General features: G+C 61.9%; 1 protein-coding gene across 1 annotated transcript in view; it reads right to left on the reverse strand.

Annotated features, from left to right (window-relative positions):
• PCNX3 (pecanex 3) overlaps positions 1-20,151 on the reverse strand; it is a 23,017-nt gene extending 2,866 nt beyond the window's left edge. The window contains exons 1-29 of the mRNA XM_004383728.2: positions 19,999-20,151; positions 19,424-19,611; positions 19,121-19,220; positions 18,953-18,992; positions 18,756-18,851; positions 17,410-18,528; positions 16,853-16,976; positions 16,599-16,777; positions 16,043-16,133; positions 15,586-15,721; positions 14,328-14,449; positions 12,764-12,917; positions 12,457-12,489; positions 12,063-12,234; positions 11,855-11,965; positions 11,428-11,519; positions 11,164-11,273; positions 10,913-11,018; positions 10,692-10,784; positions 10,398-10,548; positions 9,110-9,254; positions 8,576-8,753; positions 7,491-7,599; positions 7,207-7,336; positions 6,696-6,754; positions 6,373-6,588; positions 4,503-4,756; positions 471-701; positions 182-285 (exon numbers count right to left, since the gene is read on the reverse strand). Coding sequence (XP_004383785.1) covers positions 182-285; positions 471-701; positions 4,503-4,756; positions 6,373-6,588; positions 6,696-6,754; positions 7,207-7,336; positions 7,491-7,599; positions 8,576-8,753; positions 9,110-9,254; positions 10,398-10,548; positions 10,692-10,784; positions 10,913-11,018; positions 11,164-11,273; positions 11,428-11,519; positions 11,855-11,965; positions 12,063-12,234; positions 12,457-12,489; positions 12,764-12,917; positions 14,328-14,449; positions 15,586-15,721; positions 16,043-16,133; positions 16,599-16,777; positions 16,853-16,976; positions 17,410-18,528; positions 18,756-18,851; positions 18,953-18,992; positions 19,121-19,220; positions 19,424-19,611; positions 19,999-20,151 — 4,796 coding nt within the window. The remainder of the gene's footprint in view (positions 1-181; positions 286-470; positions 702-4,502; positions 4,757-6,372; positions 6,589-6,695; positions 6,755-7,206; positions 7,337-7,490; positions 7,600-8,575; positions 8,754-9,109; positions 9,255-10,397; positions 10,549-10,691; positions 10,785-10,912; positions 11,019-11,163; positions 11,274-11,427; positions 11,520-11,854; positions 11,966-12,062; positions 12,235-12,456; positions 12,490-12,763; positions 12,918-14,327; positions 14,450-15,585; positions 15,722-16,042; positions 16,134-16,598; positions 16,778-16,852; positions 16,977-17,409; positions 18,529-18,755; positions 18,852-18,952; positions 18,993-19,120; positions 19,221-19,423; positions 19,612-19,998) is intronic.
• Between the last annotated feature and the right edge of the window lie 2,176 nt (positions 20,152-22,327).

The raw sequence follows: 22,327 nt of genomic DNA on the forward strand, positions 1-22,327 counted from the left end.
GAGGAGAAGTAGGGGAGAGGTGAGGCGAGGTTGGGGGAGGTGAGGAGATGTAGAGAGGAAGAGGAGAGGAGAGGTGGAGGGGGTGGGGATGTAGGGCTCCAGGCCGAGAGGGGTGGCCCAGAGCTCCTCACGGAGTGGGGAGGGGAAAGCACCAGGCCTGGCTGGACCTGTGGGCACCCACCTGGCAGACATACTGTGTGAGGCCGTCCCCAGGGCCCGACGGCCCAGCACACACAGACCAAAACACAGCGTGACCAGCGGCGAGTTCCAGTCCTGGTCCATGGGCTGTGAAACAGGGACCCCATCCCCAGAGCCTGGCTCAGACCTGGGGCAGGGAACTGGGGGTGGGGCTGGGGCTCAAGCCAGGGGAGGGTCAGGATGGGGGCGCCCACCCAGGAAGGGTGAGGAATGGAAGGGGATGCACCCAGGTCCCCGGAACCAGGTGGGCAGCCCCAGGAGTGGTGGCGGACCTGGCCGCGCCGGGAGGCGCAGTGCTGGATCCACTCGAGGTGCACCGCACAGAAAGAGGGCAGCGAGAGGCCTGAGAGCCGCAGGTCATAGTCCTCATCCACGCTCAGTGAGAAGGTGGGGTCCGAGTCGGCATAGCCAGGCGCCCGCACGGGCCGCAGAGCCGCTGCAATGCCCTCGTGGCTCAGCCACGCCTCCAGCTTCGGCGAGCGACTCACGTAATAGATGATGCTCTGGAGAGAATGGCAGGTTCAGGACTGGGGACAGCGCTGGGCCCTGGGGCCAATGGCACTTCTCACTGACCCTGGCTTCTGGAGGAGACAGCTTCAGGGTAGAGGCTTCTCCCCTAGGATGTCCACTCTGTCGGTCCCACTTCAGCTCCCTGAAGCCACAAGGGCACTTGCTCCTCACCCCGGGCCAGGAAGGAGGCCTGAGAGCTGCATCCACAGAGGGTCCTGGCCTGTGGCACGGGCCTCACACAGCACGTGCGTGATACTCACACCACCCAGGAAGGTCCCCGTCAGTAAGGAACGCTGAGGCTCAGAGAGATGACAGACCTGCCCCAGTCACACAGCAGGGCAGTGGGGCTCAGGCCCTGGGACTGTCAGCACCATGACTCTGTGGGCTTCAGACCTCCAGGGCCCAGAAAGGGTGGCTGAGGGAGAAGGGCTGCCTGTAGGCCAGTAGCCCTTCACCGCCCCTGGGTCCCCTCTTAAGAGCCCCTGCGGGCTTCTAAGCAGGACGTGGGGAAGTGGAGAGGTGCGCTTGAAGATGAGGAGCTGGTGCAGCCAGGATGGACAGATGTGTAGGGCTGGCAGCTGGCGGCCAGCAAGGTAACTGGGATCCTGTGTGCCACCCCAGGATGGAGCAGAGGAGCTGGCTCTCCGCCTGGGTGAGAGGTGTGGAAGTCCAGGGCTGGGGAGGGGACACAGCTGGCAACAAGGGGACAGCACCCAGCCCATCAGGGGGCCAGCAAGGGTGTGGAGGGGCCAAGAGCCTGGACAAAATGACCAGGGTGCAAGCTGGAAGAGCTGGCGGGGGGCTCAAACAGCTCCTGGGGGCCATGGCGGGATGGCTGCAAGGTGGGCCCCATCAGTTCCTACACGTGGGAGCTTGCCTGGCAGCCCCAGCGCCACCTTGGCCACGGGCAGGTGGGTGCCTAGCCTGGGAAGGGGAGGGCTGGGCTGTCCCTTACTGAGAGGCAGGGGGACCAGAGGTGAGTGGGGGTGAGTAGAACAGAATGGCCAGGGAGCAGCTCCAGCCTGCCCTTCTTGTCCAGGCCCCACCACAGCCCCCAAGACGATCCAGAAAACCTGAGGGGCCAGGGAGCCAGCCTGGCACACACTGTGCTTGATAAGCTTTCGCCAACGCTGTCGTTCTGAGACGGGTTATCCTGGGACAGTGCGGCAGGAAGATTCCAGGAGAAAAAGGTAGACCCGACCAAGGCTGCCAACCGGGCTCTGTTCAGAGGGTCCCGAGTGGACGGCTCTGGTTACTCCTCACACCCACCCTCTTAGAGTTCCAACTCACAAGTGAGGCAACAGAGGCTCAGAGGCCAGACTCTGCCCGAGGCTCCCTGCGGGCAGGTAGCACAACCACGTATCCTCTCCCCTGGTGGTCAACGTCTTCTCCCTCGAGGTGTGAGGGAGTTCTGTGGGATCAGCAGTGCCCACAGGAGGAAGGGGAGACCCAGGCAGAGGCCAGGGACAGGGAGGTGGAGCCGGGATTCCAGCACCAGCCCAGGCTTGGTGGCAGTTGGTTCTGCTCTCATCCACACCTGACTGCAGCCACGGGGCTGAGCCTCGTTTTCCTTAGCTGTACAAGGGGCCAGTGACACGGCCCTGCCTCTTCCAAGGGCTACTGAGAGATCAACATGGTAAGGACCATGCCTGGGCCGGGGGAAGTGGAGGGGACGCCAAGAGTGCCAAGGCCTGGCTGCAGGTGGATGTTGAGGCTAGTGTCTCTGTGGCCACAGATGTGTGACCGAGCCTAACCCAACTGTGCTTAGTGACTCCTGGGCAGAGGGCAAGGTGCCAAGGGGCCTGGTGAGGGCATGAGGCTGCCTGCCTAGAAGGGGCACACACACCTCTGCCACACTGCCCCAGGTCCACAGTGCTCCCACATGCCTCCCCAGGCTCCACCTCACAGCCCCCACCTCTGCTTCAAACTTCACCCCACTCTCCGTGTCTTCACCTGCAGGTGTCCAGCCCTCGCCCTCAGCAACGTCTCAGTCTGCCTCCCCACAGGACAATACCCTGGCTGGGTACCTGGGGCCCATTAATGAGGGGACACTGGCCTGAAGTGGGGCTTGTGGCAGGCAGGGTGACCCACGCCAAGAGCACACCTCTCTTGAGATGGGTGAGGGTGGGCAGGCGATGACCCCTGGGTGACTGGGGGCTGGGAGTGTCCCTCTCTGACCAGAGCCTCCTTCTTGGTGAAGTGGGAGTGTGGGGACCACAAGCCCCCCCCAAGAGTGGTTGGAAGACAGAGGAATGAGGGAGAAATTACTGTGTGACATGGATGGGATGTCCTCGGGAAGTAAAGTGACAGCCAGGGGTGCGTAGGATGGTCCCAGAGAGACGCCCAAGCAGGTGGGCTCACCGGAGCCCCAACAGGTCAGCCCTCCAGGCCCCACATGGGGAGCCCCAATGCAATGCTAAGAAGGTGTACGGGGGCCTGGACTGATCACCCCCCCCCCACCCAACTCCCACAGTGCCCTCACCCTGGGGGCACGAAGCCTCATTGGCCCTGCCATCTCACAGAATGCAACCATCCCTGTTTTTCACAGGGGTAAACTGAGGCTCAGCAAAGGGAGTACTTTCCCAGGATGCCCCACTGGGGAAAAAAGCCCCTAGTCCAAGGCTCTTTCTGGGTCCCCCACTGTACCTCATCAACCTTGCCCCCCAAGAGGTCTGAGACCCTCAGGCTGGCTTGGAGCCCCAGGCTGAGGGAGGAAGCCCAGGGGCTGAGTTGGTGGGTCTGCGTTCAAGGCTGACTCTGCCACTTTCTCCTAATTCAGGGCCTCAGGCACATCCCTCCACCTCTGGAAGAACTCAGGCGCACGTGCCCCAAGCCGTGGTGTTTTCAGTGGCCTCATGTGCACGCGGAAGCTGCACGATGAGGAAGGAACACCAAAGGAAAACTGATGCTTTTGAGTTATAATGCTGGCAGAGAATACCGAATATACTACGCACTGCCTAGGGAACAGACAAACCTGTCTTGGAAGAAGTACAGCCAGAACGCTCCCTAAAAACAAGGATGGCAAGACTTCGTCTCACATACTTTGGACATGTTCTCAGGAGATACCAATCCCTAGAGAAGGATATTATGCTTACTAGAGGGTCAGTGAAACACAGGAAGACCCTCAATGAGATGGACTGACACAGTGGCTGCAACAATGGGCTCAAACATAGCAACGATTGTGAGGATGGCCTGATGCAGTGGCTGCAACAATGGGCTCAAACATAGCAACGATTGTGAGGATGGCGCAGGATGGGGCAGTGTTTCGTTCTGTTGTACCCAGGGCCGCTAGGAGCTGGAACCAACCCAACCACACCTAACGACAACTGCCAGCCAGTCTCCTCCACACCTGTGACAGGCAGGGCCTCTGGGAGGCCAGGAGGGGCTTAGACCACAGCACGCCCCACGGCAAGCACCAGGGGTGCACAGCTGCTCCTATACTCTCTATTCACACCATCACTGTCACCGTCATCGTCATGTCTTGACAATGCCGCGTGCGGTGTGGGCGGTGTCTGCAAGGCTGGCCTCAACAGCTGCCCTCCTGCACCAGCAGCCTGGCCGAGGGACCACAGATGCGATGCCACCTGCCCCCAGTGCTCACCGCCTCAGGCAAGCCTCCTTGGGTAATGGGAGCCCCTGACCCTAGGCACCCCATCATCAGAGCGCACGAGCCACTGGGGCCCCTGTGGCCAGTCAGGAGAGGGCACCATGAAGGACGTTTCAACTCTGAGGCCTTCACTTCCCTTGGACAAAACCGACGCTCAGGGTGGGCAGGCGCGCTCCCGCTGCCCTACCTTGACGTAGTAGGTGATGAGGATCTTGCGGAGGTCAAAGACCTGCAGCATAGAGGCAGCATTGTTGTCGCTGATGCTGTAGCCCTCCAGCACGTACTTGCTGGCCGTCACCTCCCAGGCCAGCCAGCGCTGCCCGAAGGCGGCATTGAAGGACAGGACCCGCGGCAGGTGGCCTGGCTCACAGCAGCAGCAGCCTTCATCCTCCTCCACGCCCTCCGTGATGGCCTCCACCTCACGCTGCTGGCAGTACGTGCCTGGGGGGGAGGGGGCCCAGTCAGGGGCCAAAAGGAGACACCTGCCTGCCTGGTGGGTACCTCAGCATGGCATTCGAGGCCTCCCGCCATCCACTCTGTACCCCAAGACTCTGTGTGAGCCGGGCCAAGTGGCTTAATGTTCTGGGCCCTTCCCCAAGAGGACTCGGCCTCCCTCCTCCAGGGCTCCCAGGCAGGAGAGCAGAGAAGACACACACTTGCCCCAGTCAGGCTCTCTGGGCTCCAACCTCCGATCCGGCTCTTAGTTTTGCACTGTGTGATCTTGGGTAAGCTACACGGCCTCTCTGCACCTCAGCTTCCTCATTTGCAAAAGGGGAGTGTCACTCCCCTCCAAGGTCATGGGGAGGATTAGGTGAGACGGCGTGACGTTAAGTACCTGACCTACTGCCTGGCTTGTCTAAGTACTCAGTGATGCCGGCAGCTAGCCCGTCCTTGTTTCCATGGCTCGGCCCCACTTCCACCTCCACCTCCATCTCTTCAGCCTCAGGCCCTGGGCTAGGCCCCAGGGGACACCTCGCTGGCCTCTCCTGGCCAGAGGAAGTCAAGCCCCGGCTTCAGCTGGGCTACAGCTTGCACCATGAGGACTCCCACCCTCTGGCCCCTATAACACCTGTGCTCCCGAGTGGGAGGCTCATTCCTGCTCCCAAAGCTCCCCTCTCCTTAAGAGTCACTCAAGGCGCAGCTTTTCCTGAGGCCCACAGCCCCCAGCCCTGTGAGGCACAGGCCCAGCCCACCCGTCTAGCCTCACCTCTCACCACACTCCTCCCAGTCTCTCCTGCCCCGGGCCCATCCACATGCTGCTCACTCAGCGGGAATATTCTTCTCCCTCCCCTGCTCATCCTTCAGCCTTTAGCTCCACTATCAACTCCTCAAGAAAGCCTTCCTGGTGCCCCGACGAAGTCACATCTCCTCTCGGGGGGGGACTCAGTACCAGGTGCCTCTCCTCTGCACCTGCTATGGTACTTTTCTGTGGAATCCTTTCTAACGTAAGTCTTTCCGCTAGGCTGTAAGCCCCCTTCCTCGGCTCCTGTCCCCGGCGCTGAGCCCGCACTCAGCCACATCAGGTGGGCAGTGAACATGACTCAGTGAGTGGATTAACACGAGTCAGCAAGCAGCCATGTGGCAGGGGAGATGTGGTCCTTCGTCTGTAGGGGTTGCAACTGAAGCTCAAAGAGAAGTGACTTGCTCAAGGTCATGGCACTCACGAGCTGTGCTCAGAGCCTTCTGCCCTTTCAGAAGTGGGCAGCTGACACGTACGTCTTCCCTGAAGGTGAAGCGCTGGCTCACGCACCAGGGGGTTGTGCCTGAGCAGAGAGCAGGCCGGTGAGGGTTGCCATGAGACCCCAGAGCTCCAGGCCAAGCCTTCACCATGACAACCTGGGCAGTCACGACGGACCCAAGTCAGGGCAGGGTCAGGGCTCAGCCAAGAGCCCCCACCTCACTGTTCAGACTGGGAGCCCGGGGCGGAGAGGGCCCTGCCTTAGGCCACCGGCAGGCCAGAGCTGGCTGGACACGACTCCAGCATCACACACCGTGACACATAGCACCTGCACAGGGCCCCAACCCCACCTGCTGCCCGAGCTCGGCCCTGCGCTCACCCCGGAACTCCAGACCACGCAGCTGGAAGGTGACGAGACCATTGCCGACCTCGATGAGGTGCACCAGGGCGTTGAGGTAGTCAGAAGCCAGGACGAAGCAGTCTCCGGGGCTGTAGTTGCCCCAGCGGCCCAGCACCAGGTCCCCACACAGTGTGTGCTGCAGCGAGCGTGTCAAGTGCTCGTAAAAGATGGAGTTGAGGTTGTTGTCGTCCGCGCCTGGGGCCCGGGGCAGACAGAGACAGACGGACAAAGTGACAAATGAGCAAAGCTCTGTCCCCGGGGAAGGCCCCATCCCAGAGCCCCCTGGATGGCTGAGTACCCACCGGGGTTCCGGTCCAGCTGTGTGACCAGGCGGGTGTTGGAATGATCCACACGTTTAGTGCTATTCAGGGAGCAGGGAGGCACAGCACGGTTGTGGTGACGGTGAGGCTGCCAGGTCAGGTGACAGTCCTGCCACCCTGACCCCACTTCCTCTCTGCCCCTGCTCTACCCAAGTTCTCTGCAGCCCACACCCCATGCTGTGAAGCAGCTGCCAGGACAGCCCCTTACCCAGACGAGAAGGCTGAGACATGACACAGGGGACTCACCCAGAACCACACGAGGCCCGACTGCCTCTGGGGTGAGCCTGAAGCTTGGACCTGCTGAGTTTGCCCCCTCGGATCCCTCCACCTCAAGTGTCCCTGCCATGCCGAAGCCTCACACGCCCACTGCTGGCCCCTTCCAAGGCCCTGCCCAGCCGGAATTTCCTTCCTCCCACACCCCTCCCACCTGGCAGGCCTGCTCCACGCAGGGTCCCTTGGGGTACCACGCCCACCCTGTCCCTGGGGGACTTACTTGTAGTCGCGCTCCCAGAACTTCAGGGGCCGCGCGTAGGACATGATGAAGACAGCACTGCCCAGCAGGGGGTTGAGCGGAGTGGAGAAGAGCGCCGAGAGCAGGGCCTGGACGAACAGCATGGCCGAGTCTGGGCACGAGTCAAGGAGGCAGTAGGCATGCAGGACCCTCCAGCCACCCTCCCTGCCCTTTGACCCCTGCCTGCCCCGCCCCATCCTGCCCGCCCTCCCTAGACCATTGCCCTCCCTGTACCCCAGCCCCAACAGCAGGGCTGGGCTGGGTACGTGGCACAGCGAAGGGCTGGGCAAAAGCATGGAAGGCCGAGCCCCAGGTGATCTGCCAGGGCGCGATGTAGGTCAGCACAAAACGCAGCTTGTACAGCAGGTCCCATAGCTGGCAGGAGAGAAGGAGATAAAGACACCAGGGTTGCTCATGGAAGTGGGCTCTGCCAACATCCCCGATTCCAGGCCCATTCAGAGCCCTAGGGACCACACAGAGCCCTGCTCCCAGGCTACCCGCTGGCCGCCCACAAGAAGGTCAAGCTCAAGATCATGCTTAGCCCTCTTTCTGTGGACCTGGCTCCAGAAACCAAATACCATTAACAATCCCAGACTGAATGACCCTCTTAGTACTAGCCATTTAATCCTCACCACCACCCTCGGAGGGCCCTATTATGCCCATTTTACGGACAAGGAAGTTGAAATTCGGTGAAGGCAGAGAAGATACATTACTTCCCCAAGTCATGCCACTCAGTTAGTGGTACTGAAAATCAAGGGACAATCACAGGCCCTGGCCTAGAGAAAACACAGTCGGGTCTCCACCCTCCTAGGCCAGTCAGAAAACTAGAAGAGAAAGCCCGCCTGAGTGAGCGAAAAGCCCAGGCCTGCACCGGGGTCCCCGGCACTACTGCGTGCCTCCAGAAATGTGGGTCATGGCCCTTTGTCCAAAGTGGCCCCAGCCCCAATCAGGGAACCCCATAGCCTGCAGGTGGGCAGAGCCCCAAAGGGCCATGACAGTGGCGGCAGAGCTCAGAGGCTGGCACCCAGAAGACAAGGCCCGTCCTGACTGTTCTAACAGCTGATGAAGAAAGTGGTCAGGGCAGTGATCCAGAGAGATGGCTTTGGGGTCAGACAGGCCTTGGCTCAAATCCCGAAGCCCTGAGGCAGGTGGCTGAACCTCTTGAAGCTTCCATGTCCTCTGAGAGGATGGCGGCTATCCACCCACAGAGCTGCTGCATGGGCCCAGGCGAGGCTCACACCAGCAGCGGCCGCCAGGCCACAGGGCCTGCGGAGGGTCTCCCCCAACACAAGGGGGCAGAAGAGCTCTTCTGCAGTCCCACACTCTAGGGTCTGGGCTGCGCACAGCTCACCTTGCTGCAGAGCAAGGACATGAGGAAGTAGTCGAGCAGAAACCCCTGGGAAAGGCGCGGGTAGTCGAAGTGGAAGAGCAGGACGGTGAAGGCCAAAGTCAGGTACTGCTGGGGTGGGCAGCAGAAGGCTGAGCGCAGCAGCTTCAGCCCAGCCACAGTCATCAGCAGTGCCCGGCAGCTGGGGGTGAAGGTCAGGCATTAGGGGCCGTGGAAGGTAGGGAAGCAAGGGGCTGGGTGCCCCACTCCTCAACTGCCCTGGCCCAACAGAAACCTAGCCTGGGCTCTGCTGGGCTGCCCCTGCTTTCAGGCCAGGGACTCCTCATCTCTGCACCCCCCAACAGAAGGTAAAAGCAGGCACATTTGCTTTGAAAGAAACAATGGCTTCAGTAAGAAGCGTCAGGAACCTGGGGTTCTACTGTAGCTCGCTGGGCAACTTTAGGTGGGTCTCATGCCTTCTCTGGTCCTCAGTTTCCCTATGTGTTGCAGTGACCCGAGGACTAGTAAAGGCGGGCGGGGGCTGGGGGCAGTCCTCACTAGAGGCAGAACTTGTCCGGGTGGCTGATGACAGTGTGGGCATCCACTGTGAGGGCATTGAGCACCACGGCGGGGTAGATGAGGTACTTCTCCACACACTGCAGGCCAGCGTACAGCTTCTCAAACCACATCACCTGTGCAGCACCTGCAAGGAGAAGGCTAGACTGTGGCCAGCACCCTGCCTTCTGCACTACCCTCCTGGGGACCCTGAAGCCCAGCCGCTGTGGGGCCAGATGGACACACTCTCAGGAGGGACCTAGGAGGGTGGCCAAGCCACAGGCTGTGCTGTTCTGGGTCCCTAGACTTTGGGCGCCAGGGGGTTGCTCTCTGGCAACATGCCCCGGGCAGGGGCGGGGCTCCACATGCCATCGAGGCCTCTGCTACTTAGCTGGCAGGGTCTCTGGGCAGGGGCTTTTCGCCTCGTTTTGCTCTCTATGAAGAAAAAGGCTGACAGGGAAGCCTAAAACGCCCACAGGAGCCAGGCCAGGGCCACGTACCGCAGGACCAGGACGCAGGAGCAGAGTTGCAGGGCCCTCCTGAAGGGGCCACTGCCACTGGGCTCCAGCTGGTTGCTGCCATGTGGGGAGGCTGGCCCAGTGGGGACAATCTGTCAATTGTTTAAAAAAAAAAAAAGGAACAGAGATCTTCATGTAACAAATCTAGATGTTAAACGTGGGCCCACAGTTTATCTACTGCATAGTCCAAAAGAAGACATGTGCCGGGCAGACATTGTCTGCAGAGCCACTTTGCTCTTCCTGACAAAAGGTCCCTTTTAAAGGACCCACTGCCGTCGAGTTGATTCTGACTCATAGCCACGATCCTCTAGGACAGAGTAGAACTGCCCCGCAGGATTTCCAAGGCTCTAATCTTTATGAGAACAGTGCTGCCACGTCTTTTTCCTGTGGAGCAGCTGGTGGGTTCGAACCAGCAACCTTTCGGTTAGCAGCTGAGCACTTAATCCTGTGCCACCAGGACTCCTTAGAAGTCCCTTCAGAGCGCTGGAATTCTACTTCTTTCATCTCCTCAGAAACAGCAAAGAAGACAGAAAAAGGGCAAAGCAGGCCAGGTACGAGCAGAGCAGGGCTGAGCAGGGGCACACTGAGAGCTGCTTAGCGGCAACAGGGGCTAGTGGGCCAGCACCCCTGCCTACAGGATACCATGGGCAGAGACCGCCTCCTGCTGGCACTCCTCAGGCGGCCGTCTCCTCAGGCTGGCTCCAGCCTGGGGGCCCGGCGGCCGGGGCAGGAGTGTGGGGCGTGGAGGCTCCCAGCCAAGGGTGGACACTCACCGCGCACTTCGTACTGGCTGTACTCCAGCGGCTTCAGCACAGGCTGCGAGAGGCAGAACCAGGGCAGCTGTTTGCGGAGCTGTGGCAGCAGGTAATGTGTGAAGAAGCCCACGGCCCCAGCCAGTGCGTACAGCACGAATCCCAGCACCGACTGTGAGAGGGAGAGGCCAGGCAGTCAGCCAAGGGGCGCAGGCCCCGAGCCCCAGGGCCGCCTGGGCATGGGCCATGGCTGCCCAGGGCCCTGAAGTCAAGCGGGTGCCTGGAAAGGCCATGGTGGGGGGTGACCACACCAACCTTCAAAGCGATAAAGACGGTGCTGGCGCTGATGGCGAAGGTGAGCACAGCGATCACCATGCACATCACCAGGTCCGAGTGCAGGACTTCACGCTGCAGCCCCGAGAGAGACAGCTTAGTGCCCGCCACCTCGGGGATGGCCACACCCCCAGCTCCCATGCCACCACCCCACTTGAACCCCATACTCCGCCCCCTTACCACCCCACACCCCGCCCGCTTACCACCGACTGGCGCATCTTGTCTGGCAGCGGGTCTGGGGGCTCAGCCCGGGCCGTCTCCAAGCTCCGCTCCTCCAACTCGGGGAAGAGCTTGCTCCGGATCAGTGACCTGGGGTGGGTGACGCAGGGTCACAGGTCTGGGCCCAGAGGCCTCCCCTCCTCCCACAGGCCCCGGGGTCCATCGGTCACAGGCACATGCGCAGACCCAGACCGCCCCCCAGAGCACGCACAGACAGGCACATGCAGGCACAGACCAGAGCACGGTGGGGTCGCTGCTCTGCCGGCTCAGGTGATAAGACAGCGCCACCAGGAGGCCACAGAAGACTGAAAAGAGGACGGGGACGTGCTGGTCCGGCCAAGGAGTCTGGGAAGAGAACCCATGCTGGTCAAGGCAGGTGAGGATAAGCGCGGGGGCAGGGGGTGCCCCCAAGTGAGAAGCAACAGCTGAGCTCAACTCACGGCCCGGTCCCAACCACTCCCACGGCCCCCAGCACGCCCCCATTCCCCAGGCCCCCTACCTTGATGGCCCCAAGGCAGAAGCCGTAGAGCAGGGCAGCAGCCAGCAGACTGCGGGAGAGGCTGAAGACCGCGGTGAGCGGGCTGGTAGCAGCTGCATGGTGGGATAAAATAGATAAAACCCCACTCTCACCTGTACTTACCTGCTAGCATGCCCCCTTACCCCTGTCCTGCCACCACCTCACCTCCCAGAGGCTTCCCTGGACGTCACCCCCAGCCCAGTGCTCTCTGCTCCCCACAGTCCTGCTTCCCCAGCCCTTTCAGGGTGTCTAGCATTCTCGGACTTAAACCACTTGCTAAAGCAGGTTGGAGACCCAGGGCTCTTGAATCCCTGGGACAAATGAGAGCAGTTCAGCAAAGGCTGGAGCCACAGGTCCAGTCTGTGGGCCCCACCAGGCCCTGGTCCCCAGAGCTCTGTGGGCTCAATACCTGTGCCCCCAAAGCCGTGCATATCTATCTGCTCCAGCAGGTACATGAGGCAAGTGTTGACCTGGGGCAGGAGGCCCAGGAGGAAGACGAGCGGGAAGCACAAGGTGAACACTGGTGGGGAGAGGCGAAGGCCTGGTCAGCCTGCTGCCTCCTCCTGGCCCAACGTGGGGCCTCACTCCCGCGCCACCCCGGCCCTGCCCAGCCTCACCAGCGGCCACGTCACGGGCACAGAAGAAGAAGGAGGCGGAGAAGAGCGTGAGGCCATAGAGGGAGACAGGTGGGAAGGGCTGGGCCGAGCCCAGGGCGTCCAGCAGCCAGATGAGCAGGCAACAGATGCAGAAGTAGACAGGCCGGCTGTACGCAATCACCCAGTTGTGGCCCTGGGGAGCCGGACCGTGAGGAGCCGGACCCCCAGCGCCCCCACAGGCACGGCACGTGCAAACACCCAGACGTGCACACATCCCACGACCCTGGCCAGTCCCAGGGTCCAAGATGGGGACAGAGCCCAGCAGAGCGATGGAGAGCGAGGAGACCTGCCCTTGCCCTCTCCTGGCTCCCCAGGGCCGGGGCCTCCTGGTGAGGGCTGACCCGTGGGTACTCACGTGCATGGGAGATGCAGCATCAGGCTGGACGCTCTGGAAGACACGGGGGCCACATTGGCAAAGAGCCCGAGCCCACAGGAGGGTCAAGGGCCCCAGGACCTGCTCAGTGCCACCACTGGGCAACTATGAGTGAACAGGGCAAGGCCTGAACTATCTTGGGGCTCAGTTTTCTTATCTAGAAAATAGGCGGTTGGCTACAAAGGATCTCAAGCATCTTAGCTTTCTAGCTCACACACCTCCAAGCTAGGGGAGTGGGAAGGGGAGTCTGCAAAGAGGCAGGAGGGGCAGAAGACGGGGGCAGCCTGACCTTGAGCAAGGAGTACTGGCAGGAGGCGATGACCAGGCAGAACTGGAAGACCCAGATGTCCGTGAAGAAGCCCTTGAGCAGCAACAGGTAGCCCAGGAAGGCGACAAGACTGCTCAGCCCGACACCAAAAATGTTCTCCACCATCCCCCGCGTCCTGCAGAGACAGCTGAGTCAAGGTACACACTGCCCCACCCCGTGAGTGGTGCAAGAGATGATGGCGGAGCAGGGAGACAGGGTCCTGCCATAAAGGCCCACTGCCAGGCCTCTGCCCAGGCCAGCCTCTCAGCCTCTGAATACCCAAACCTACAAGCTCTCAAGGACAAGCCTAGCACGCACGCACTCCCGGAAGCCATCTTGGTTTCTCCCCTGCCTCTCAATCTTTGCCCTCTCCAGATACTGAGACTCCAAGCACCATCGCTTCTGGGACTTCCCATCTCCAGCTCAGCCTGACAGGTAACTGCAAACATGGCGACATCATGCACACCACAGTGGGCAAGCAACTCACGCACAGCCGGCACCCAACTAACCAGGTCACACACAGCTGACACCCCGACCAACCAGGCCACACACAGCCAGCACCCAATGACCGGGTCACACACAGCCGGCACCCGAGACCAGGTCACACACAGCCGGCACCTGATCTACCAAGTCACACACAGCCGGCACCTGACTAACACCAGATCACTCACAGCCAGCACCTGACCAACACTAGATCACACACAGCTGTCACCCGATCAACACCACATCGCACACACACCTGGCACCTGACCAACACCAGATTGCACACAGCCAGCACCTGACCAGCACCAGATCGCATACAGCTGGCACCTGACCAACCAGGCCACACACAGCCAGCACCTGACCAACACCAGATCACACACAGCCGGCACCCGACCAATCAGGCCACACACAGCCAGCATCTGATCTACCAGGTCACACGCAGCTGGCACACGACTGCCACCGGGTCACACACAGCTCACACCCAACCAACCGGGACCCACACAGCCAGCAGCCGACCGACAGGGCCACATACAGTTACCACCGGACCTACCAGGTCACACACAGTTGGCAGCCGACCTACCAGATCACACGCAGCCGGCACCCGACCAACACCAGATCACACACAATGGCACCTAACTGACACCAGGTCACAGGACCAACAGGAAGCCAGGACGTGGGCTTGAGACCCAAGTCCTCCACAACAGACCACAAAAGTCATCTGAATTCCCTGGGTCTCAGCTTCCCCTCTGAGGAACGGGAAGGGTGAGATGAACGACTCGTTAGCTTTTTTAGGCTCTAAAACCCAATTTCAAACCAAGTCCAATACAGAAACACATGAAAACAATGAACTCAGCAGAAATCCTTTGAGCAGACCTTGGGGGCGAGGGATTTCTCGAATCCCACCTACTTGCCACCCTCTGCCCCCAGAGAAACCTACAGCAACCCCGCTGCAGACCAGCCCAATGCACCCTCAGCTCCCCACAGTCCGGTCCTGAGGTGCTGACAGCTCCTCAGGCTCAGGGAGCCCCGGAGGCTGGGGGCTGAGGCCCAGTGGGGCACTCACCGGTCCAGCAGGGCCAGCAGGGCCAGCCGCTCGTAGCGCACAGAGGTCCAACGGCCGGGAAGAAGCCAGTACTTGTAGCTGTGCTGGGCACGGGGCGGCGCCTCCTCCATTAGCGTCTGCTCCTGGGATTCGTGCAGGGAGTCCTGGTCCGGCAGGTCAAACTGCAGCCCCCACAGCCGTGGCCGTCAGCCCCACCGCCCCCCCAGTGCACGCTGCCCTGGCTGGCCGTTTTCCTTCAGCACAGAAAGCCCTCTGCCCACCAGCTAGCGGCCCTCTAGTGGCCCTCTGACCTGCTCGAGCTCCATCACAGGGGCCCACTCCTTTCTCAGGATCCCAGGCCACGGCTCGGTGGCTCCCAGGTGTTGTTTACTAACCCCCGTGTCTGTCTGCTCCATTCAGGCAGAACCTCCTGCCTCTTCCTGGGCTAGGTGAGAACCACTTTATCTTTTGGGACTCTGGGCAGATGCTACCCATGTGCCCCCAGACCAAGCCAGCTGCCATCACTCTAACCACTTCACGGGCCAGGGTGCTAAAGCCAGCACTGTAAGGCCGGGGCCAACTCTCGGCCTTTTATCCCTTCACTCCACAGATATTCAGGGGACACGCTGTGGACCCGGCTCAGTGCTGAGTTCTGAGGATGCAAGGGGGATCCAAAAAGGCCCCTGCCCTCTGGAATGGCCGTCAGCTGTGTAACGAGGACAATGCAGCCACTCGCGTGTGACAATTAAGGAAAAACGCAGCAGAAAGGGGCACGAGGGGCTTCAGGCTGTTGCCCAGGGTGTGTCTGTGGGCTCGTTAGCAGCATGGGTGCTCCCACTGTGGCTACCCTTCATGCTCGAAGTCTGGGCTTCGCGCACTGTCAGCGCTTCTGTCGTTACTAGGCTGACCACGGAATGACAGTCTAGGCAAGGACGCTTCCGGGAGTGAAAGAAAATTATCGACGCTTATACCGAGGGAACCAGGGGAAACCCCGGGTGGCGGGGCTTGGCACGCAGTCACTGCTCAGGAAACTTAAACGCAACCTTCGCAGACGTCGTTGCTAACACCCATTGCTCCCCCATCACCTCTAACTCCTCCAGTGTAAAGAGGCTACTCCGCACACATTTGTTGAATGAGGCTGTCACCCCCTGCCTGCCACCAAAAGTCAGGGCAGACGCTGCCTACCCAGTAGCCCTCATTCAGAGCAATGGACACTGCCCCGCTCCGGGTGCCTGGGTAAGTTCGGCAAGCTGCCCCCACTGTGCGTCCCGCTCCTCACCTCCGGGATCTCCAGCGGCACCCGCCGCACCTGCATGCCCTGCAGCACCACAGGCCGCGGCTGCAGTAGGTTCAGACCACCTGCTGCCTCAGGGACATCGGCCGAGTGGAAACTGGAGGAGTGTGAGTGGCGGTCCCTGTAGGAGTGGTAGCCGTGAGCACCAGGGCCAAGGCGGAGGTTGTCCCAAATGCCCACAGGGAGCACTGAGGTCGAGAGGCAGCGGCGGGCAGAGGCACCTCCCACTCCTGTGCCTTCCTCCCTCTGGAAGTATCCTGAAGCCAGGGACCTGAGAGACCCGTTGGCCTACCCTGTACTGCTCCCACCAATCCCCCTTCAGAGCTTCTGATCTGCCCCGGACCCAACGCAGCACAGGAAAAGAACACCAGGCTTGGGGTGCTCCCTGGAAACGGCAGCACCCTGGGCCACTAGACGGGAGAGGTCAAGCTTGGCAACTCACCAGGCTCCGTTGGCTGCCTGCTCCCCCTGCTGCCCTACGGGGTTCTCGTAGCCCCCTCCAGCCAGACCAAAGGTGTAGGACCGCCGCACACCTGGGCGGAGGTGGGGAGAAGATGCAATGTGTCAGGGACAGGAGCACCGAGACCCGAGCAGCGTGGCCATCAGAACCAGCAGGTGAGAAAGAATTCTGTGCTCCGTGTGCCTGGGCCAGCAGCCCAGCCCCCGGGGGCCTAGAGCTGGAAAGTGTGGGCCTAAGGGTCAAGAGCCCAGCCTGGCAGTCAGCTCGCCTTGGGCTTCAGCACGAGACATCAGGAGAGTTCCCCGGCCAGCTGCGTTTCCATCTCCTCATCAGCAGAGCAAGGATGAGAACACCCAGGCCCCAGAGGAACTGCAAGGGGGACACTCGGCAGCCCAGGGAAAGCGCTCACCACAGGGCCCGGGAGCTGTCAGCACTCAGGGAGTGGGCACTGGGGCTGCTGGGATGGAGGTGGCTCCGGTCAGCTGGAGTCAGACACTGTGACACAGGACCCAGGACCCAGAGAGAGAGAGGAGCTCACCACTCTCGTCGTAGAAATAGTGCACGGCCCCCTCAGAGGTGTCGTCGAAGGTGCAGGCCTCGTGCACGTTGGCGCCAGCGCGGGTGAGCAGCAGCGAGGAGGCAAAGTGCAGGGCAGAGGGCAGCGTCAGTGCCCGCGAGTGAGAGGCTGCCCGGCCCCGCTGAGCCTCCTGCAGGCTGCTGAAGGGGGAAGCATGGTCAGTATCACCGAGAGCCAGCTGCCCGCCCCCTCAGACTCACTGGCAGGGCATTTACCTGGGGGGTGAACCCATGACGGAGGCCGGTGGTGTGGGGTTGCTGCCTGCATTGTGGCGCCTGCGGATTGCCTGGGTCCGCCTCACGTTGCTTGAGTGGTCCCGTTTGCCTGACTCCTCGGCAGCTGCCCAGAGAGAGGTCCCAGCCAAAGGGCAGAGGCTCGGAGTCAAGGAGCAGGCACTCCCGTATGGGACCACAATTCAGGCTTTGCCCAACCACGCCCCAAACCATTCTCTGCCTTGGTTTCCTCATCTGGAAACCAGAACACTACTCATCCCCCCCAACGCCATGGGGGCCAAGAGGGTGACTGTGGGTTCTGGGAGTCCTCCTGGGGCCCAGGTGTCAGGTGTATTAGCCGCAGAACCTGGCACCAAGTGCCTGCGGTCTCAGCCTCAGTCTCCCCATCACTGCTGCCCTACTGATTTGACGGGGTGGGCAGACATCCCTCAGCCACCTGCTGCCTGAGACAGGCCAAGCAGACTCTAACTGGCTCCACGCCAGTGTCCTCTGCCCAAACCCAAACCCCCACGCCTCCTCTACCCGAGGCCGCTACTCACCTCCCCCCACGGCTCCTTCCTCCTGCAGCTCCCCCCGCCAGCCAGGTTGGTTGGCAGCGGGTCCCCTGCAGGCCTCGGCGGGCAGCACAGTGGATTCCCCAGCGGCCAACTCCACCCCCGCCTGGGCCTCCAGCTCAGCCTTGGAGCCAGCCAGGGGGGCCCTGAGAACATCACCCCCCGCCCCATCCATGCTTAGCACCCGGGCATGCGTTTTGGCGCTGGCGGTGCTGGGAGTCCGCTGGGTCCCATAGGGTCGCTTAGGGGGCACGGCGGCCCCATCCTCAGCCCCGTGGGGGGCCCGCCGCTTCCGGGGCACCCCTGCCGTGCCCCGGGAGCTCTCAGGGGAGTAGCAAGAGGTGGATGAGGAGCTGTCAGTGCTGTAGCGGTGCTGTGAGCGCAGGCTGGACGCCGGGCTCAGCTCGCTCCCCTCGCTGGTGTCCTCATCCTCAAAGAATCCCCCGCCCTCGAGCAGGGGCCGGTGAGGGGCACGGCTGGGCGGGGAGTGTCTCCGAATGGGTGGCCGCCGTTTGCTGGGCCGCAGCAGGGCCAAGTCCTTGGGCCTAACAACCAGGAGCGGCTCGGCCGGGCCCGGTGGCGTCCCTGCTCCAATGACTGTGTCAAAGGAGCGCAGGGTGTCGTCTGAAGGGACCCCAGCATCAGGGGAGGCCGGCAGCTCAGCCTCCGAGGGTGGGTCTGTGTCACTGCCCTCGGGGGCCGGCCCACCCGTGGGGCTGTCCAGGTGAGTGGAATTGGTCTTCTCACTTTTGAAGCTGCTCAGCGTCTCCCTGTCAGTGCCGCTGAAGCAGGAATCGGAAGAGTCAGCTTTCTGGGGCATGGGCTCGCCCGAGCCCCGCCGGTCCAGGGGCTGGTAGCCCCGGCGTTGATCCCGCCGACTGCTGGTCCGCACCAGGGCCCGGTCAGGCCGGGTCAGGGTCAGGAAGCTCTTGCTCAGCTCCTGGCTGAGGCTCCCCTTCAGTAAGGGGCTCATGGGCGTGTCAGCCACGCTGCTCATACTCCAGGGTGCTCCGTCGCCAGCCAGGGGAGAATGCTCTGAAGAGTCCGTGCTGGGGAGGGAGGGGTCTGCGGCAGCCCCCGGGGGCGTCTGGGGAAGGTCTCCAACTGTCCAAAGAAAAAGAGATTGGAGAATGAGAGAACGGCAGCCTGCAACATGAACCGTGGGCTAGGGGTCTTATGGCCTCTGATTTCCTTGAGAACTCAGCCTGAGCAAGAGGCTGACAAGGCCCCATCCAGGAGCACACAGGGAGCCCCAGGATGGAGAAGTTGGGGCAACTAAAAGAAAAGATAACTGGTTACCCGCAAGTCCCAGCCCCATCACGTCCACTCACTCAGTTTCTCCTGTGAGCTAAGCTTCAGCATCTCCCGGTCGGCTGAGGTCACGATCACGTTGTTACTGCCCTGCTCCCGCACCAGCTCCTTAATGTCTACAGTCGTGACCCCAAACACATCAGCAATAAGACCCCATAGCACCCACGTGCCATCCCATCCCCCAACCCACCCTCCATCCTGAGTAGCACCCACCTACCTCTGAGGGGCCCAGAGTCTTCCATCCGGGGCAGCAGCTCCTGAGCAGACAGAGGAAGACATGAGAGAGCAAAGAGAAAAAGAAGTAGGTGCAGGACGTACCTGTGGTAGGGCCCCCCTCCCGGGTGAGAAGGGGAAGGTTTGAGGGCTAAGGGCCAGGACCACTCACCGAGACCTGATTGAAGCCAAACACAGAATGCTGGGAGCTGCAGCGTACTGGGGGTGTGGAACTCACTTTCCGAAATACCGTCATCTCCACTCCTGGGTCCCTGGAAGTGAAAAACAGCAGCTCTAATGTAACTTCCCGTCTTTATCTACAACTCCCCTTCCCTTCCCCACAGATCCTACCTTCTCAAGGGAACCTTTGTAATTACACAGCCAACCACAGAACAACTGCCCAACGTTCTAGAAACCCCTCCACCATCTTCCAAAGCTCAGACCCAAGGACCAATCCAGCCCCTGCTCCACCCACCTGGGCGGACTGCTGTCCCCCTGGGCAGGCTCCTCCTCAGGGTCTCCCATCGTAGAGTTGCGTTTCTCCACAATCTCACCCTGATCAAACATGGCATGTAGCCGATAGTTCACGGTCTTGATGGTTGCAAAGATGACAGCCACCACAAGGCAGTACACACCAGCCACCAGCAGGCTGGGGGGCAGGACCTGGAGGCAGGCAGCAGGTGAGGTCCCTTCCCCCTTCCTGCACAGCCTCTCCCTCCGTGGATACACCAACCACCCATGTCACGGCTAAGTCCACAAATACACAAGAAAACTTCCTCACACGCTGTGCAACTACCACAGAAATCCTGTCAAAGAACCCCGTTTTCCATTTCAGTGGAAACTGGTAGACTAAGCGAGGGGCTCAAGGTCACCCAGCTCAGAAAAGGAAGAATTTGGCCTCACCTCCACACACCCCCAAACTCTGCAGCCATTCCTCTCCCCACACCCCAGCGCCCCAGGTGCAGCCCTGAAGGTTGCCAGGCCGCCCCCTCCCATGCCATCTCGCCCTCCCCTCCCCGGCGGGAGCTCCAGGCAGCGGCGGCGTCTCACCATGTACAGCAAGAAGGGAAAGGTGAGCAAGAAGATCCATACATAGAGGTGGAAACAGTTGGAGAAGGTACTCTGGTGCGGGTCGAAGAACCAACCGCCGGTGAGCGAGGCCCACACCCCCTGGCGCAGGATCTGCAACACCTGCGACCCCATGGCCCCGCCGCTGCTGCGCGCGCTCCCCTCCCGGGACCCTCATGGGGGCGGCCCCCGGCCCATGCCCCGCTTGGCGCGCGAGGGCCCCGGGGCCTGGCCCCGCGCTCACGCCATGACCTCCCCCGGCGGGGGAGAATGGTCAGTGGGGCAGGGGTGCGGACAGGGGGCGGGGCCGGGGCCTGCGGGGCAGTCAGCGGCACAAGGCCTGGGCGCGGGGGTGGGGCCGCATCAGGGGCGGGTCCGGGCCCCTACCCCCGGCCCAGAACTGCTCCGAGGAGCCGAGCCGGCAGGCGGGCGGAGGGCACGGGCCGGGCACCCGCCGGCGGCATACAGAAGTGGGCGTGGGGTGGGTGTTCCGGGGGCGGAGGCGACGGCTCCCTCGGCTCCGGCCCGGGGAGAGCCCCGGGACCCCGAGGTCCACTTCCGGGGTCACAGGTCACTCGCCTCGGGCTCGGCGCTCGCCCCGCTGCTGCCGGTGCTGGCCCAAGGGGAGGCCGGAAGAAGGAGCTGCGAGCCGCCAGCCTGCAGTGGCGCATGCGCCGACGGGCCCAGTTGAGACCCGGAAAAGGAAAGCCTAACGGCATGAATGCGCAAGCGCAGGATAGTGGTGGCAAGTTGAGAAGCGGGGAGGGCCCTTTGGGCGGAGTCTAAGGGCCCGACGGTCCCCAAACTGGAAGGGATTGAGCGCATGCTCATACGCAGGCGTGGCCAACCTAGGGAAGTCCACTGGGAGGAACCGAAGGAATAATTGGACACTGGGTAGCGGCGGAGTAATTGGCGTAAAGCTCTTCCAATGAGTTACAGGGGGCGCGGAAAAGTGTGCAGGCGTGGACTCCCCAGGGCCACAGCGATAATTCTGCGCTCCCGTAGCACGCCCCTCTCGGCCCGCCCCTTTTAGTGCTGGGCCACTAACGTCACGGTGTCTCAAATGGCGAGCAGCCTCTACTTCCGAGTCAGAGTTCAGACATAGTGTGTTGAGAGCGATCCTCTGCCACAGGCAGGAGTAGTCAAAACAGGATCGTGTCGTCTTTCTTAAAGTGACAGGCTCAAGGCAATTAGGCTCAACCTTAGCCTGCGGCTATTCTGAATCCAGTCACTGGGCAGGATTCGGGACAACAGTGCCCGGCTTCCGCCCGCTGGGGAAGCGCATGGGAAGTGGATTGTTTCCCAGGTGAGGGAGAAGACGAGAGTCTTAGACAACCTCTTCCAGAGCCTGAGGCGCAGCCAGTTCCTTCTCTCCTCCAGCCCACCCCCCAAGTCCCCCGCCAACCCGAGCTTCTTATACCCATTTCAGAGAAGAAGAGAATGAAGCTTTGAGAGGATGGGTCACACAACCCTGCAACCTGGTAGCCAAGACCAGACTCAGGTTCGCCCCACTCCCAAATCCGGTTCTTCATCCCGTTTTGCGGATGCAGAGTGCCCGGGACAACCCGTCCTTGGCAGAGACAGCCTCCATCCCAGGCAACGGCGCGGCCAGCCCGGGGCTTTTCTTCCCGGATCCTAAAGCCTGCTGAGATGGGCGTCCGGGGCTGCCCTACCCCTCCCTCTGCTCTCTCCTCGCCCGCCTACTTAGGAACTTCCCCGGCCCCGCCGCCCGGAGCCTCCGGGAGGGGAGCGGTGCTGCCGTCCGCGTCATCTGATGCTGTTTCCTGCAGGAGGGAGAAGAGCGGAAAAAAGTGAAACTCCACCCTCCACCTCTGCCTCCCGCCCCCGGGGCCAAAGTACAAAGGGAGGAGGAAGAAGGGAACGGGGTCGGAGCCGTCCGGCCAAGAGATCCAAGCCGGGAGGAGGAAGCCTCGGTCGGGTTGGCGACGCTCCCGCCACCACTCCGCAGAAGGACCCAGCCGGAGCCCAGGCGCTGCCCCTCTTGGGCTCCACTTTACACTTGGCGGGCGCCCGAGCCAGGCTCCCAGGACTGCTTCGGACAAGAGCAGCGCGGGCACCTCTGAGCTGGCCATGGTGAGGCGCCGGCGGCCCTGGGGCCCCACCCCCCGGGCCTGACCGCAGTGCCTTGGGTCGCCCCCTCCAGAAGCCCGAGATGCGGGGGGCCGGGAGGCGACACTCCTGGCTCCCCAGAGGGGCGTGGGTCTGGGGCTGAGGGCCAAGGCCCGGATGCCCAGGTTCCGGGACTAGGGCCGCGGCAGCCAGCGGGGGTGGGGGCCGGGGGCACACAGGG

This window comes from Trichechus manatus, unplaced genomic scaffold (genome assembly GCF_000243295.1).
Source record: "Trichechus manatus latirostris isolate Lorelei unplaced genomic scaffold, TriManLat1.0 scaffold00113, whole genome shotgun sequence".
Lineage (NCBI taxonomy): Eukaryota > Metazoa > Chordata > Mammalia > Sirenia > Trichechidae > Trichechus > Trichechus manatus.